This window comes from Pinus tabuliformis, chromosome 3_2 (assembly GCF_031772625.1).
Source record: "Pinus tabuliformis cultivar Carrire ecotype Pingquan chromosome 3_2, CPIR1, whole genome shotgun sequence".
In the NCBI taxonomy this organism is placed as follows: domain Eukaryota; kingdom Viridiplantae; phylum Streptophyta; class Pinopsida; order Pinales; family Pinaceae; genus Pinus; species Pinus tabuliformis.
In genome coordinates this window covers 175,474,743-175,490,164 of record NC_142302.1, presented here as the reverse complement: position 1 = coordinate 175,490,164, position 15,422 = coordinate 175,474,743, and the positions used below count along the sequence as shown (strand labels likewise).

The 15,422-nt window shown below is 38.6% G+C and overlaps 1 protein-coding gene across 5 annotated transcripts in view; it reads left to right on the top strand.

The window, feature by feature from the left end:
- The window catches only part of LOC149180358 (nucleoporin (DUF3414)), a 426,459-nt gene that overhangs the window by 204,898 nt on the left and 206,139 nt on the right, over nt 1-15,422 (top strand). For all 5 annotated transcript variants that reach the window (XM_089416071.1, XM_089416072.1, XM_089416070.1 and 2 more), the window contains one exon: nt 12,767-12,915. In XM_089416071.1, coding sequence (XP_089272197.1) covers nt 12,767-12,915 — 149 coding nt within the window. The remainder of the gene's footprint in view (nt 1-12,766; nt 12,916-15,422) is intronic.

Below are 15,422 nucleotides of genomic sequence, written 5' to 3'. Positions count from 1 at the left end.
GAGGTTGGGTAGCTCGAGGATCCTACCCCTCATCGTTTGTCAAAACTTCTTTCTCTGCCCTGGTTGGCGCTGCCTTAGTCTTAGAAGACTCTCCATTACTCTTCTTCCTTGGACACTGGGTCGCATAATGACCCAACTCCCCATAGTGGAAGCACTTGATCTTAGAGAGATCCTTATTCTTCTGCTTTTCTTGCTTTCCCTCAGATTCTAGGGCAACATCTTCCTCCTCCTTCTTGACTTTGATACCCTTGCTGCTGCTACCTGTCTTCCACTGCCGTCTGATCTCTTCTTGGTGAAGAGCAGCCCACATCTCATTCCAAGGTGGAAGTGTCCCTCTACCCAGTATACTCTGCACAAATACCTCCCTGTCTTCTGAGACTGCATTCAGGGCCATCGTTGTCATCAATTCCTGATCCGGTGTGGCTTCTATAACAGTTAACTAATCTCAGATCTCGTCCAGTCCTCCAAGGAAGGTGTCAATCGGTTCTCCCTTCTTCATCTAATACGACCTCAACTGATTATTTAGTAACATTCTTTTCTGCACAAAAGTATGCTGGTACAATTTCTTCAGGGCCTCCCACATCTCATATGCTGTTTCCTTCTCGGCAATGTATGGTACTACATGGTCCTTGACCCCGTCAAGGATGATGCTCTTGGCCCTCGCCATTGCCTCCTCGTACTTGTCGTTATCATTGGGGTCGACTAGGATAGCAATAACCTTCAAGGCGAAGTTCTTGACACGATTTCTATCAAGTATGGATAAGATTCTGGCCTTCTAGACTGCGAAGTTCGCCGCTTTTTCCAGTTTATCCTGGTCTCTTACTCCGTATAGTGCCATGGTGCTCTTTTACTTCCCTCTTGGAAGTTATCTGTTCGACTCCTCCGAGTCTCTACTTCTTGTCTGGAAGTTCTCTTCTAGACCCCCTCTGGGTCCCGATTTTCCTCGTGGAAATCCTTTTGCCGATGTCGAGATGCCCCCTGCTCTGATCGTCTGTGCAACCACACCACTGATCCAGGTTCCTCGGCTAGAAACCCTCGATAACAACTCCCTCGTCTTGGCTTTGCTCTGTTAGGCACTATTCTGTCTATAGTACCTCACCAGCTCCACTTTGCAATATTCCCACAACCTTCTAAACCCCAACAACCTGAAGGTGAGAGCTCCTAGGCTTTGCACAATCTCGGCACCAGCAACACGACCTCTTCAGCCAACTGTGTTAGCCCTCCCAGCTTCGTCGTGGCTCTACGTGAGGCTCCCTTTGCCTTACTTAGCCACTGCGCTGCCTCTTCCCGGCTCACCCTTGATGATGTAGGCACTGCATCACCCTTCCCTTGTTGCTACTCTGCTAGAAACAACTTCTGTCACCTCGGGACAGCTGTTTTTTGCTGCTATTGCTCCGCTCGACTGATGTCCTCAGTCCTCCTGTGATCTGCAATCACGCTCTGATACCATGTTGAAGTTTCTAAGTCTACTTAGTTAGAAACCCTCCATGCACTTTATCTGATTTATTCCTACCTACTTGTTCCGTTACTTAACAAGTTATTTACAATGTAAATACTGAAAATAAACACTAGTGCATGCTCAACATATTACAGATCAACAACTAAAAGAAATAGAAACAATCACACCAAATGACACCATCATTTTTGGACCAATGTTCCCGGAAAAACCCACTGTGGTAAAACCGGTGCAACTATTTGAGTGTTTTCTTATTAAGCAATATCAGAGTACAATCTGGGTCTGGGTGCCGAAACTGGCCTACCCAATAGAGAATTTCCGTGGAAGTAATACCTCTCAGTTTGAGACAAATTTCCCGACTAAAACCCCAGATAAACCTTCCGGTAGCTCCTCAGCACCAATCTGCCCCAGAAACCCCAGCGTCTGCCCTTTCTGGGCTGCTCCAACCCCTCTGCCCAGTGCTGGCCCTGCGTCACCCTGAATGGGTCTGCGTCAGCCTTAGGAGGCCTTGCGTCACCCTGAATGGGTCTGCGTTAGCCTTAGGAGACCCTGCATCAGCCTTCTGGCCCTCTGCCTCAGCAACGTTGGCATCTCCGAGGCTCTGTGTAGCTCCCGGCTGCCCCTATGTGGCCCTGTGTGAACTCTGGCTACTCCGCGTCTCTCTCTCTGGCTACTGCACTGCTCTTCTGACACTATCTCTGCCTCTTTGTTTCTTTGTACTCAATTCCCCTCAGCTGCAACTCCCGATCACTAATTCTATCTCTCTTAGCAAACCCTGCTCTAGAGAATAGAATGACTGATCACTCTGGTGTGCTCTCCAAGAGACCCTCAAGCCTCCTCTTATACTTTTCCTGTTGACATATCAACGATCGAGATTAAGTCCTTAATCAACAACTAAGACTAGATCTCGTTTGATCCATGTCTTTTGGACCATCCTAAAACAATTCATATTAATCCACATTAATATTTTATTTTCCCTAAGTTTAGTCTTAGGGACTCCATTAGAAATATTAATTATTTTAATATCTCCTGAACTGTTTAGAATCTGCCCAAACCCTTTCTCAGTATTGGAGATCTCATGTGCCCCAACCTCTCCACCAAATTTCGTGGCTAGAGCACATCTAATGCTAACCCAAAACAACATAAGTTTGATATGGCAATAGACTTTGGCAAATGGCAGTGTATTAATAACAATGATGGATGGCGATATTATAACAATGATGTATGGAATACTGTGTTGCTGGATTGGCCCTAGGTGGCCCATTGTGATTGATGATGATGTCTATTGATCATTGTACTTTGTATCTCAGCTGAACATTTGATGAATATCTAATAGAAGAAAAATCTGGTTGGGTTTTCCCCTTTGTGGGGTTTGGCCCTAATCTCTAACCTAAATTCTGGTGTCTTTATTGTGTATGCTTTGCTTCTATTGTTCCTTATTGTTCCGGTGCATTGTTGATATTGTTATTCTCTCTACATAATTGCTAATGATGTTATGATATGGTGTGAATGTAATGTGTAAATGATAAAAAATGTTTGAAATGCAATTATCTTCAGCAAAAAACAACCTAGCCTTAAAAATTAACATGGGATCATGGTTGGGCTGAAGAAAAGTCATTGAATGTCACCCCCATGAAGACACCTATGATGAAGTTCATGATCAAAGCAGAGTGAAAGGGATGAACATGGAAAAGAGCTAAAAACCAGTGTTGTGAAAATTGCGATAAAATTGCGATTTTATCTTTTTATCTCGATTTTTTCGATAAGTCGAAAATATCGCGATTTTTATACGAAATTATCACGATAAATTCGAATTTATCGCGATAAAAACCGAAAAAACCACAAGGCTTCGCGGCAGCGAGGTTTTATCTAGTTTTTTTGTTTTTTCTTTAATGAATTCATTTGGACAGTCGCGCGCGGAGGGCAGAGGAGAGCTGGGAGACTAAGCTGGAGAGGGTTTGAAGCTAATTCGAATTGCTTAGAGGAGAAAATCAAGAGGAGACCACCGATTTCTCCATAGAAACGGTATGTATATTAATTTTTTTTTGTTTTTGTTTTCATTGTTTAAAAACACTATTTTTGTATTTTTTCATTGTTTTTGGTATGGGCACCATTTTTTTTTTGTTTTCATTGTTTTTAAAGATTGTTTTTGTATTTCTTCATTGTTTTTGATTGGGTAACTTGGTATGACTATGCGAATCAATTTGTTTTTTTTGTTTTCATTGTTTTAAACATTGTTTATGTTTTTTTCATTGTTTTTGCCATTTGGTTGGGTTACTTGGTTTGGAATGGTTGGGTAACTTGTGTTTGAACTTTGGAATGGTTGTTTTTGGTTGGGTAACTTGGGTTTTCATTGTACAATGTAAAAATTAAAAATTAAAATACTAAATTGTAAATTTGTAACTTGTAATTTTGTAAATACTAAATTGTAATCCTTATTTTCCTATAGGTTCACAATTGTACCGAAACACCATTCAAGTTTGCAACTTCAAAGTTCAAAAACAAACATGCCAAGGAAATTGGATCCTTTCTGGGAATATGGTGAACCTAATGCTCTGAATGATAGACTAAACTTGAGTTGCAAGTTGTGTGGCCACCCTATGTCTAGGGGGGTGTACAGGTTGAAGTATCACCTTGCACAAATCCCTGGAAAAGATGTGGGGCCTTGTACAAATACAAATCCTGAACTCATCCAAAGAGCCATGAAAGCATTGGAAAATTTAGAGCAGACTAGAGAGGCCAAAGAAGAAATCAGAAGGCAACTAAAAAAGTCAGCTGAAGGAAGTGGCACTGGTTCTACTGCAGCATCAACCAATCTGGTAGTTGCGACATCATTTTTTGTTCCTCGAACCACACGTGGTTCACAACCATCTATCAGTTCAATGTTAAAAAGAACTGAGAAAGAACGAGCTGACAAGTTGCTGGCAAAATTTCTCCTCTAGAGTGATATTCCTTTCAGCATTGTAAGGAATAATCCATTTTTCCAACCTATTGTTGATGCTATTGCAAGTGTTGGCTCAGGGTACAAAATCCCTTCTTATCATGATTTCAGAGGCCGGATTCATCAAAATGAAAAGCGTGATTGCAACCAAAGATTGGAGGATTTTAGGGCATCATGGGCATAAACAAGATGCACTGTTATGTCAGATGGTTGGACTGACCAAAAGGGGAGAACCCTTATAAACTTCTTGGTTTGTTGTCCCAAGGGGACTATGTTTATCAAATCTGTTAATGGATCTGCACAAATCAAAGATGCAAGAACTTTATGTGATTTGCTAGATGTGTTTATTTTGGAGGTGGGTGCAGAAAATGTTGTCCAAGTCATGACTCATAACGGACAATGCTGCAAATTATGTTGCTGTTGGCAGGATGCTTATGGACAGGCATCCTACTTTATTTTGGACACCTTGTGCTGCACACTATATTGATTTAATGTTAGAGGACATAGGGAAAATTCCCTTTGTCAAAGATATTGTTGATTAATCCAAAAGCATTACAAAATTTATATATAACCATACATCTGTGTTTAGCTTGATGAGAAGATTCACCAACAACAAAGAGTTGGTGCGCCCCGCCATTACACGGTTTGCCACCAGTTTCATATCTCTTCAATCCCTCTTGAATTCTATGTGGGATGTGAAGAGAATGTTTCTTTCAGAGGAGTGGTGTGCTTTGTCAATGAGCTGCAAACCAGAGGGAGAGGCCGTATGCAGACTAGTTTCATACCAGGAAGACTTCCGGGTGGGAGTGTAGGAGGTGTGCGTTGTTACTGAACCTTTGGTACAGGTTCTTCGGTTGGTTGATGGTGAGAAGCCCGCAATGGACTATTTGTATGAGGCCATGGATAGGGCCAAAGAAGCCATTCGGGCCTACTGTGATGGTAAAGGAGATGATGGGTTTCAGAGACAACTCCTCCTATGGGGAGTGATTGATGAGCGATGGAACAACACACTCCATCGTCCCATTCATGCTGCTGGGCTTTTCTTGAACCCTGCATTTTCTTACGCATGTGGGTTTGATTTTGATGCTGAGATCATGGATGGATTCTTATCCTGTGTCCAGAAGATGGTGCGATCTCCAAAACAACATATAGAGATCTCTAAACAAATTGAGACATATAGGATGGCAGGTGGCACATTTGGCTTTGACATGGGTGTCACTGATAGGACGATTAAACGCCAGGTATTTTTTAATTTGTAACTTTGTTTCAAATTTCATTGTCTCTTCAAAATCCATTTTTTTCTTATGTTTACTTAAAATTTTATTTGTAATTTTGTTGTAGATGCATGGTGGAAAATGTACGGTGGCAGGGTACCCCTTCTGCAAAAGCTTGCCATTCGCATCCTCAGCCAAACATGTAGCTCATCAGGATGTGAGCGCAATTGGAGTGTATTTGAAGAAATACACAACAAGAAGCGCAGCAATTTAACACTTAAACATTTAAATTTTTAAAATATTGCAAATTCCCAAATAAATTTTTGAATTCATTAAACAATATTTTTTTTTATAATTATTAATTATTATTTCATGATCTTTGTACAGGTTGGAGTCCCAACGCCTTAATGACATGGTCTATGTTTACTACAATCTTCGATTGTGGGTGAGGCAAGTTGAGAGGACACCTGATGTGAAGGCCATCTCATTGGATGGGATTGACACCACTGCTGCATGGAGGGTTGAGGCTGAGAGGCCTCTCATGGAGTCTGCTGATGATTGGTTAGTGCAGGATGTAGTGGAGGAGGAGGAGGAGGAGGAGGAGGAGGAGGAACAGGAGGAGGAGGTGACACCACCTGCCTGGGCTACCACTGCCACCAGTAGAGGACGTGGTCTACCTCCTATAGCTCCTACATCTAGTTCTTCAGCTTCTAGAGCATATCAGACTCCACTGCCATCTCCACCAGCACGGGCACCAACATCTACATCTAGAGGTAAAGGGAAAGCTGTGGCATTTTCTCACAAGAGGGGCAGAGGAAATCAATAGGATTAGACTTTAGTTATTTTCTTCATTTTATTGTATATGACATTATGACATGATGAAATACATTATCATATTTTTTGTTGATATTTTGAGGCTGAGTTGGGACTCAAGAGTCAAGACTTACTATTCAGGACATGATTCAATGTTATGTGTGATTTTAGCACTAGAAATGATAATAAACATCTTATACATTAGTTCTTTTATCATATTTATGTGTCAATGTATTTATTTTATGTTGTAGATGGTTTAGATATTAAAAAAATTGAAAAAAATGAATATCTTTGTACCAAATGATTATTTCCCGATTATTTCCGATTATTTCTCGATAATTACGATTTTTTCCGATTTTTTCCTCGCACTGATATTATCCCGATAACAATTAATGCAACATTGCTAAAAACAATGCTAGGGTTTGAAGGAAACCCTAGGGGAGTCTTTTTGTATAGAAGCTAGGGTTTGGAGAAACCCTAGGAGTTGCCTTTGATATGGTAAAGGCCTGGGTTCTACGGTATTGGAACCCTAGTATAATTTAGATACGATGTGATTAGTTTAATGACATTCGATCATTCAAGTACCTGTGACAGGTTCAAAGAAACCTAGATGGATTTTATTCCTATCTAATAGGAGATGATATGTTACAGATCCAGTACATTGATAAGTGGGCTTGGCTGTCGATGTAAGAGATCAAGGAGACAGGTGGTACTCAAGAGGATGCATTTCTTCTGAAGACGACATTGTCATATGGTTGATGGTCTGTGGTGCGAGATCAAGAGGGAGCTGATAACTTCCTACAATCCTCGTTAAAGATAAGTACTTTTAAAGGTTCATGTTTAGATTTAGTGTTTTTAGATCATTGCTTTTTCTTCCTGCATAAAGATTTGGATGCTTCTTTCACAAACTTCTTGGATGAGGATGTGATCACGGAAAAGTAGATCTTGAGGATCATCAACATGTAGAATAGTGCAGGAAGTGTAAGCTCCAAGAGGGCACTGGTGCAGGATAATGAAGAAGCCACCCTCCTATCTAGAAAAAGGATGATAGTCCTGCCTCATCATTTGGTATATTAGATGGATGTAAAGATCTGGTCCTCCATATAGAGAATGAGAAGGATGCAAAGCCATCCCATGATTAGAATAATCACTTGAAAATTGGACAAGAGCTTATCCCTTTAAGGAAGTATCCTTGTCTCTCAGGATGATATGTATGATTGAAGAGGCTTCCCATTCAAAAGGAGTACACTGTCATGTAGTAGTCAAACGAGATGTTCTAAGATAAGAAGATGTTGAGAGTTGTATGTCCTTCATACAAGGACCATTCTTAATGACAAAGATATAGCATTGTTAGATGCTTCTGTGATATTAAGTGCAACAATAATAAGAAAGATGCTCTCAAAGGGAGAGGACTGTGATAAGATCCCAACTCTAATGCACTATTATCAGATTGTCTTCCTCCATACTAAGAGCTACCTTAGAGGCACATGAGATGAGATTCATGATTATAGATTGAAGAGAGTCCTATATGGACCCAAGTTAGTCTCCTGGTTTCATGGACATCTGATGCAAATTCCGTCCCTTCTTCAAGGTTGAGGATATATCTTTGATATTTGGTTTCATATATGCTGACAATTTATTTCTGATAGGATCAGTTCATCTTAATGTTTAGTGATAGAGGGAGTTGGCCTTTGAGCCTAAATGATCAACATCTTGAGATGAATAGTGTAATAGAGAGATGATGTGGACTGAAGCAGTGGAGGGAGACTCCTATTTAGATACAGATTTGATGGATCCTATGATGAGCAGACAATTAGATGGATCCTTGCTTCGGATTATGTCCTTCGAACCCAATAGAGTGTGGTCATGTATATTGGGTTGCTGCTAAACATGTGTTGAGATATCTACATGAAACTATTAATCATGGACTAAGACACACTGCCAACAACTTGATGGATACATCGATGCTAATTGAGACTAAAAATGTTGTTGACAGGAAAAGCACATCTGGGAGCCGTTGTAGCTCAGGATCTGTGATGATTTCTTGGATGAGTTGGAAACAAAAGTTTGTTGATTTGAGTACAACCGAGGTAGAGAAAATTTTTGCTAGCATGACTAGTTGTGAGGCTATGTGGTTGAGAAAGATCTTATGAGAGCTGTTTGAGGATGTGCTGGGCACGATTATGATTGGGATCTGACTTTTAGAGAATCTCGATTCCCGTGATCAATGACAAGTCTAAGCATTTTGAGATTAGATATCACTATGTCCGGGATATGGTGCAGAGGGAGTAGTGAGGCTCCGACATTCATTTGTTGTGAAATTAAAGCAGTGAGGCTTCAACAAATGAGCTAGTTTTTGACATTCTTACCAAGCCTTTGCCGAAAGGGAAGTTCTTGGTCTTCATAGAGCAATTTGGATTGGTGGATGTGACGCTCCTGGGATAGGGCCACGACTGATCAAGACACTGAGCTATGCTCTTCCTCCTGTTTGAGCTCCTAGGGAGAGGAATGGAGCCAGAGAGCTCCTGGGGTTGAGGGATCCCGTGGACAATAGGTGTGTTTGATCCTTACCTCATGGTGAGTGTGTATCTCCCCTATTGTCATTATGGGGCATGTTTGATCGTTATCAGAAATGGTAAGTGTGTATCTCTCCCTACTGTCAAGTCTGGGACTTGACCAAGTATACCCCAATAGGAATCCTACCCTCAAGTTGGGCTTGTCAGGATTGCCACCCATTTGGCCAATGGGTGAGGAGAGTTCGGTGTGTCTGAACCTTACCACTTGTGGTAAATTTGTGTCTCCCCCAAGTGCCTTGGCTGTGTTTGATCCTTATCTCTCATGGTAAGTGTGTATCTCCCCCATGGTGGTGGATGCAGGTGTTCTACCACTTGATACTTGAGGACCAAGGTGGGAAGATTAACGAACATTAGGATAGTGTGTGATCCTTACCTCTCATGGTAAGTGGTATCTCGCCTATTGACATTGGATATAGGGTGGCAGATTTATCTCCTGTATGATGATTCTTCTTCTTTAGATCAAGACATCATTGTTTAGCTAATGATCAAAGTAGACAAGTTGAGACAAGATTTGATAAGATGGATATCTTGGTGGTGCGACCGAGAAGAAGATCATGAAGCTTGACTTGGAGACTTGTAGGGTCTAGAGGATCTTTTGATGTCCCCTACTGTCGGTTGTAGATTATTCTTCTTCTATGAAACGAGACGAAATGAGATGAGAAGTGAAGAGACATGATGTAGCAAGGATGTGACATCTAAGATGAGACTTATGATGCAGATGGAAATTCCTCCCTCGTTGAGAGGGAGTGTTGAATATTGGGGCAACTATGGGATGAATTTCCCCATTGGAACCCAAAGAGCCTAAAAGAAGCCCAAATTCCCTAAAGAGAATTCAATTGGAAGAAAGAAATATTATTATTTAATATGGCACAAAATTTGGGCAAAGAAATCATCAAGGAAAAATATATGATTATGAGTAAAATTTGAATTTGTGGTTTCTTGCTCCAGATAAGTCAAGTCGGCTTGACGTTTTAAGGCATCTTGAGTCTATATAAAAAGAGGATCGATCCAACTCCAAATATGGAATTCAGATCTCACAATGAAAATGGTCCGAGGTTACTTTATGAAATCATGTGAAAATCAGTGGCTCTTTTTTAATCTAAGGCTCAATTATATAATGGTCTTTGTGGTTCAATTTGATATGTGAGGCTCACACTCTGTCTTTGTAACCATTATTATATTCACAGTATGACTCGCATAAGTTTATTTCAGGTACGCTATGACTTGCGTAAGTTTTTCTGAGTGGCTTGCTAGATCATATTGTGGCTCGATTTCCATTGGCTCGTATGGCATCAATTTCTATTGTTTTGTGTGGCTTTGGTTTTCTATTGGTTTGTATGGTTTCGCTTTTCTTTTGGCTCGTATGACAACACTTTCTATTGGCTCGCACGACATCGATTTTTTATTTTCTTGTATTCTACAATGTCATCACTCTAGCATCACTACCCTGTGGCATCCGCATCACATTACTGGCATCACATTATACAATATGTCATCGCATCAGTGGCATCACATTATACAGTGAGCTGTATCACATCAGTGGCATCAAATTATACAGTATTGCATCACATTAGTGGCACTTCATGATACAATATGGCATCACAATACTCACAATGACTCATTCTTGGCGTCGCTAGACTGACAGTGATATCGCTTGGACTTCCAATGACTTCGTTCTTTGCATCAGTGACATTGCTTGGACTTCTGTGCATCAGATTACCTCACAGTGGTTTGTTGTTGGTATCAGTGACATCGTTTGGACTTCTGTGCATCAGTTTACCTCACAGTGGCTTGTTCTTGGCATCAGTGACATCACTTGGAGTTCTGTGCATGGATTTACCTCACAGTGGCTCATTCTTGTTATTAGTGACATAGCTTGGACTTTTGTGCATTGAATTATATGACGGTGACATCACTTGACTTCTATGGTTCACATGTGATATTTGAAGCTCACATTCTATATGGTAGGTCACGTTATATCTCTTTGTAAAATCAACAGGACTATGACCTATAATATAATTATATACGACTGTTCAATGTGTGACAGTAATCCCTGTTCAATGGTGAGATAGTAACCCTGGTTAAGTAATATATGACAGTGACAAGGTGTCTCTTGTGTTTAAACTTTATATGACTATGTATATTCAGAGTGTGTTCTATTGACAATGATGTAGTCATGATGACAGATAATGATCTTAATATGGAAGATGTGGCATTAACACTGTATTTGGCAGTAACCTAGTGAATGGAAGTAACTTTCTTTATGACAATAATAGTGTAGTGAACGTGACATAACAATGATCTTTGATATCTTGGCTTAGTAGTAATTTTGAAGTATGTACAATGAGTCGATAATATCTATGACAGTGAGACTGTGATATGTACAATGAGTCGATAATATCTATGACAGTGAGACTGTGATATGTACAATGAGTCGATAATATCTATGACAGTGAGACTGTGATATGTACAATGAGTCGATAATATCTATGACAGTGAGACTGTGATGGCATGACTTGGAGATATGGCTTTGTCTTTGAAATGGATGTGGACCGTGGCATAACTCTGATGGATGGTATACCATGTTGCTGGATTGGCCCTAGGTGGCCCATTGTGATTGATGATGATGTCTCATGATCAGTGTACTTTGTATCTCAGCTGAACATTTGATGAATATCTAATAGACGAAGAATCTGGTTGGGATTTCCCCCTTGTGGGCTTTTTCCCTGGTCTCTGACCTAAATTCTGGTGTCTTTATTGTGTATGCTTTTGTTCTGTTGTTCTTTACTGTTCCACTGCATTGTTGATGTTGTTGTTCTCTCTACATAAATTGCTAATAATGTTATGTTTTTATGGGGTGAATGTAATGTGTAAATGATGAAAAGGTTTTAAAATGCAATTATCTTTCGCAGAGAACAACCTAGCCCTAAAAGTTAACATAATGCAGGAGTATTCTGAATTTTGTTATTGGGCATTTTTGGATTTCTTAAATGAAACTGACATCTAGGTCCTACTTGACATTTAGTTTGCAGATACTTAACATAGAGTTGAAAAGTGACAGTTAAGGGACTTTGCTTTTGCTTAGTTGTCCAACTCTGTACCTTTCCTAGAATATGTAAAGAAATATTTTAGCATTTAACATTGAATATCGGCATGTGTTTGCAATTTGTTTCCTGCAGTTGCATTACTTTAGTTGAAGGAATGAACTACATTTGAGTTGCATTATTTTAGAAGCTTTTTGATTTTAAGGAAACATTAGGTAAAGAAATGTATACAAGATCTTATTTTAAATGATGAAGAGAAGGCTTAGTTGACAGCTATGGTTTGTGTAAAGCGAGATTTAGTTTTGTGCTCGGTTACAAAATAAAGTTGTCTTGGTCTGAGAGTTTTGCTGATAGTGTTATTGGAAATGGAATGACATCTTTTTATAAGTTGAATTGTCATTCAATCTAAACTTTTGGAGAAATCATGTTTGAAATCCAGGTAAGGGAAGAGAGTTTCTCTTCAACTATGTAATCTTTTTACTAGATCTACAGATAAAAGGCGATGTTAACACTAAGTAGATGAAACCTTATAGTTGTATTGTACAGGAGAAACCATTTTATTTCTACTATTATTATTTATAAAATACTTTGGATGTTGAAGCTAGTATCTGTTTTAGATGGCTTTTATTTGGTTATGCTAAATTGTATAGCGATGTACATCCTTGTACATTTTTTTTCTACAACAGGTAGTATTGACGCTTATTATTGTGTTGTTTTTGCAGTTTTGGACCTCTGTAAAATGTTTGTAGCAAAAGGAGGAAGAACACAGTTAGTTATGGCTTTGATTATATATATAGTACGATATGTTCTTGTTAATCACGGGAATTGGAAATACAAGCTGAGATACGAGCGATGGCAGATAACATCAAAGGTTTGTCTTAATTTGATGCCCATTATTTCAGACCTAACTTTGACACCGTAGACGAGCTTTTCTTTAGTAACTGTATTAGGAAAATTTATTCATGATAAAAGCCTAGGTTACGAGGAAATGGAAACGGATACAGATCCGGATTTGGATCTGGAGACAGATCCACCAGATTTTTGAAACTCCAGGATCTGGATACATTGGGGAAATGGCACATACGAAAAATACAATAATATTTTTTTTAATTTACCAAAGGAAAAACGTTTTCAAAGTTAAAAATCACAATCATTCATGACTCAAAACAATAGAACTGAAATCGTTAAATAACGTATAAATCTTAAAATTGAAATCATGATACATCATGCTTTATACAAAAAGGATAATTGTAAATACAAAAATGGGTATCTCATCAATGGTCACTCTATTGATATGATGATGTCGAATAGGTCTGACTACATGTCGAAAAATGGGTCTATATGCTCATAATTTGAATATTTCAACTCTACATTATGATCATCTTGTCATCTTACATGAAATTAGCCTCAAAATCTAAAAATCCCCATCTAGTTACAATGGTATATGAATGTTATACACTATTTGAGAACATGCTATAATCTATGTATCATATTGTTCTAAGAGGACTCTTCATCTAGAGTTGGATGGGATTGATCTAATTAAATTATTATTGACACAACCATCCTTTGTACACTATATATAATTATCCATGTATTGTCTCAAAGCTTTCATGTTAGCATTATAAAAAATTAAAAATTAAAATTTGATGTGTCAGACCTTTCCTACTAGCATTATCATGTGCTATACAGCCTATAGGTAATCAATGACTTACTTATACGACTATACAGCCTATCAATTACTAATAAGTAATTTAGTTATAAATCTAAAGAGTATTTGCTTTTTATGGTTTCAAATAGGTGGCAAACATCCTTAAAAATAAAAGAAGCTAGGGCTAGTTGGCACGAGATCTGTTTTGGTAGCATGGGATACGTTTCCAGGTTTGAAGGATCCATCTATGTGGCGAATCCTATGTGTATATGGGTGAATCTGTATCCATATCCGTATCTGAACCATAGATCTGCTGATCCAGCATCAAGACCCCATGGATCCGGTAACACAGATAAAAGCTTTTTACTAAAATTTAGCTATTTAACTGTTACTTAGAAAGTGTCAACTTTTAAGCAGGAGATCAAAAGTTAGTGATTTAACTATTACTTAGAAAGTGTCAACTTTTAACCTCTTGGAACGATACCCAAAACTAGTGCTGCCTTATATTCTCTTAGGTCTATTTTGCACTTAGAGTACTTTGTAGCATTGTGATTTTTGTTTATGAAATTACCTGTAATACTCGTAGAAGTTGGGAATCATTTCATTTATCATTATCATGGTTTGTATTCCCGAAGAGGTTAGCTGGTGTGATGGAAATTTTCTTCTGTGTTTTTATATTTGTAATTCTCCAATTTCTCTTCAAGGGTCTTCTTCATTGTGACTGTATGACAGTGGTGTACAGGTTTTGAAGCAAAGCTAGTGTCTAGATGCATTCTTTTGATTAAATTGGAAGCTAGAGAGGTTGGCCTTGTTGTTGCACTAGTGATTCCTTGTAAAGCTTGCAAGTGGTTTTGTTGTTCGGTTCATTATAATAGCATTCCATTTCATTCCTCTAGAATTGACTTAAATTGAAATAACTCCATAGCTTGTAGCTGTCCAAACAGAGCAATCAAAGAACTGCTTTAAAATGTCAATAATTAAGGGCTAAGGCATACGTGCAATAGGACATGGACTTTGTTAAAGTAAATGATTATAATGGCCATATCTGAGAGTTAAATAATGTACTTTTTGTCAGAATATTCTTTGTGTAACGTGTTAATGATTAGATCATATGTCATGTCTTAGTGTAAGGTATGCTATTAATTAATTACTGTTGAATTGTGTGATATGCCTCTGTCACTTACTTATAGTGGCATTAAACCGTTGAATAAAATCAAGAAAATATCTTCTCTCTATTTCTTTCATATTATTTGTCTTTGTTTACATGGAACTTTGACTTGCTATTTATAGCTACAAATGAAAGAATAGAAGGTGGCACGATGAGGGAATTTGAAGGATTGTGAGAAGCATGAAAAAGGAGTTAAGGGACAGAGTTGACACTGGCTTGATATATGCTGAGCAACTAAGAATTATTGAATTATTTTTTATGAATTGATTCTTATGAAGTTCCTATTGTTTATATACCTAGGATATACAAAAAGATAATAAATACATGTATAGTCATGATCCATGATTGCACATTAAAAAGGAAGTAAAAAAAAATGAATAGGGAAAGATGACAAATATTTACCAAGTGAGGCTTGGCAAGGCAGATGGTGACGCATGAGAGATATAAATAGAGTTCTTGTGGAAGATTGTGAGATTTTGTTTTTGTTCTGGTTTGTGGATAGGTGTTTTGTAGGAATTGTTATTACAAAATCTAGCATCCTAGTGCAAAGCCTCACTAAAAT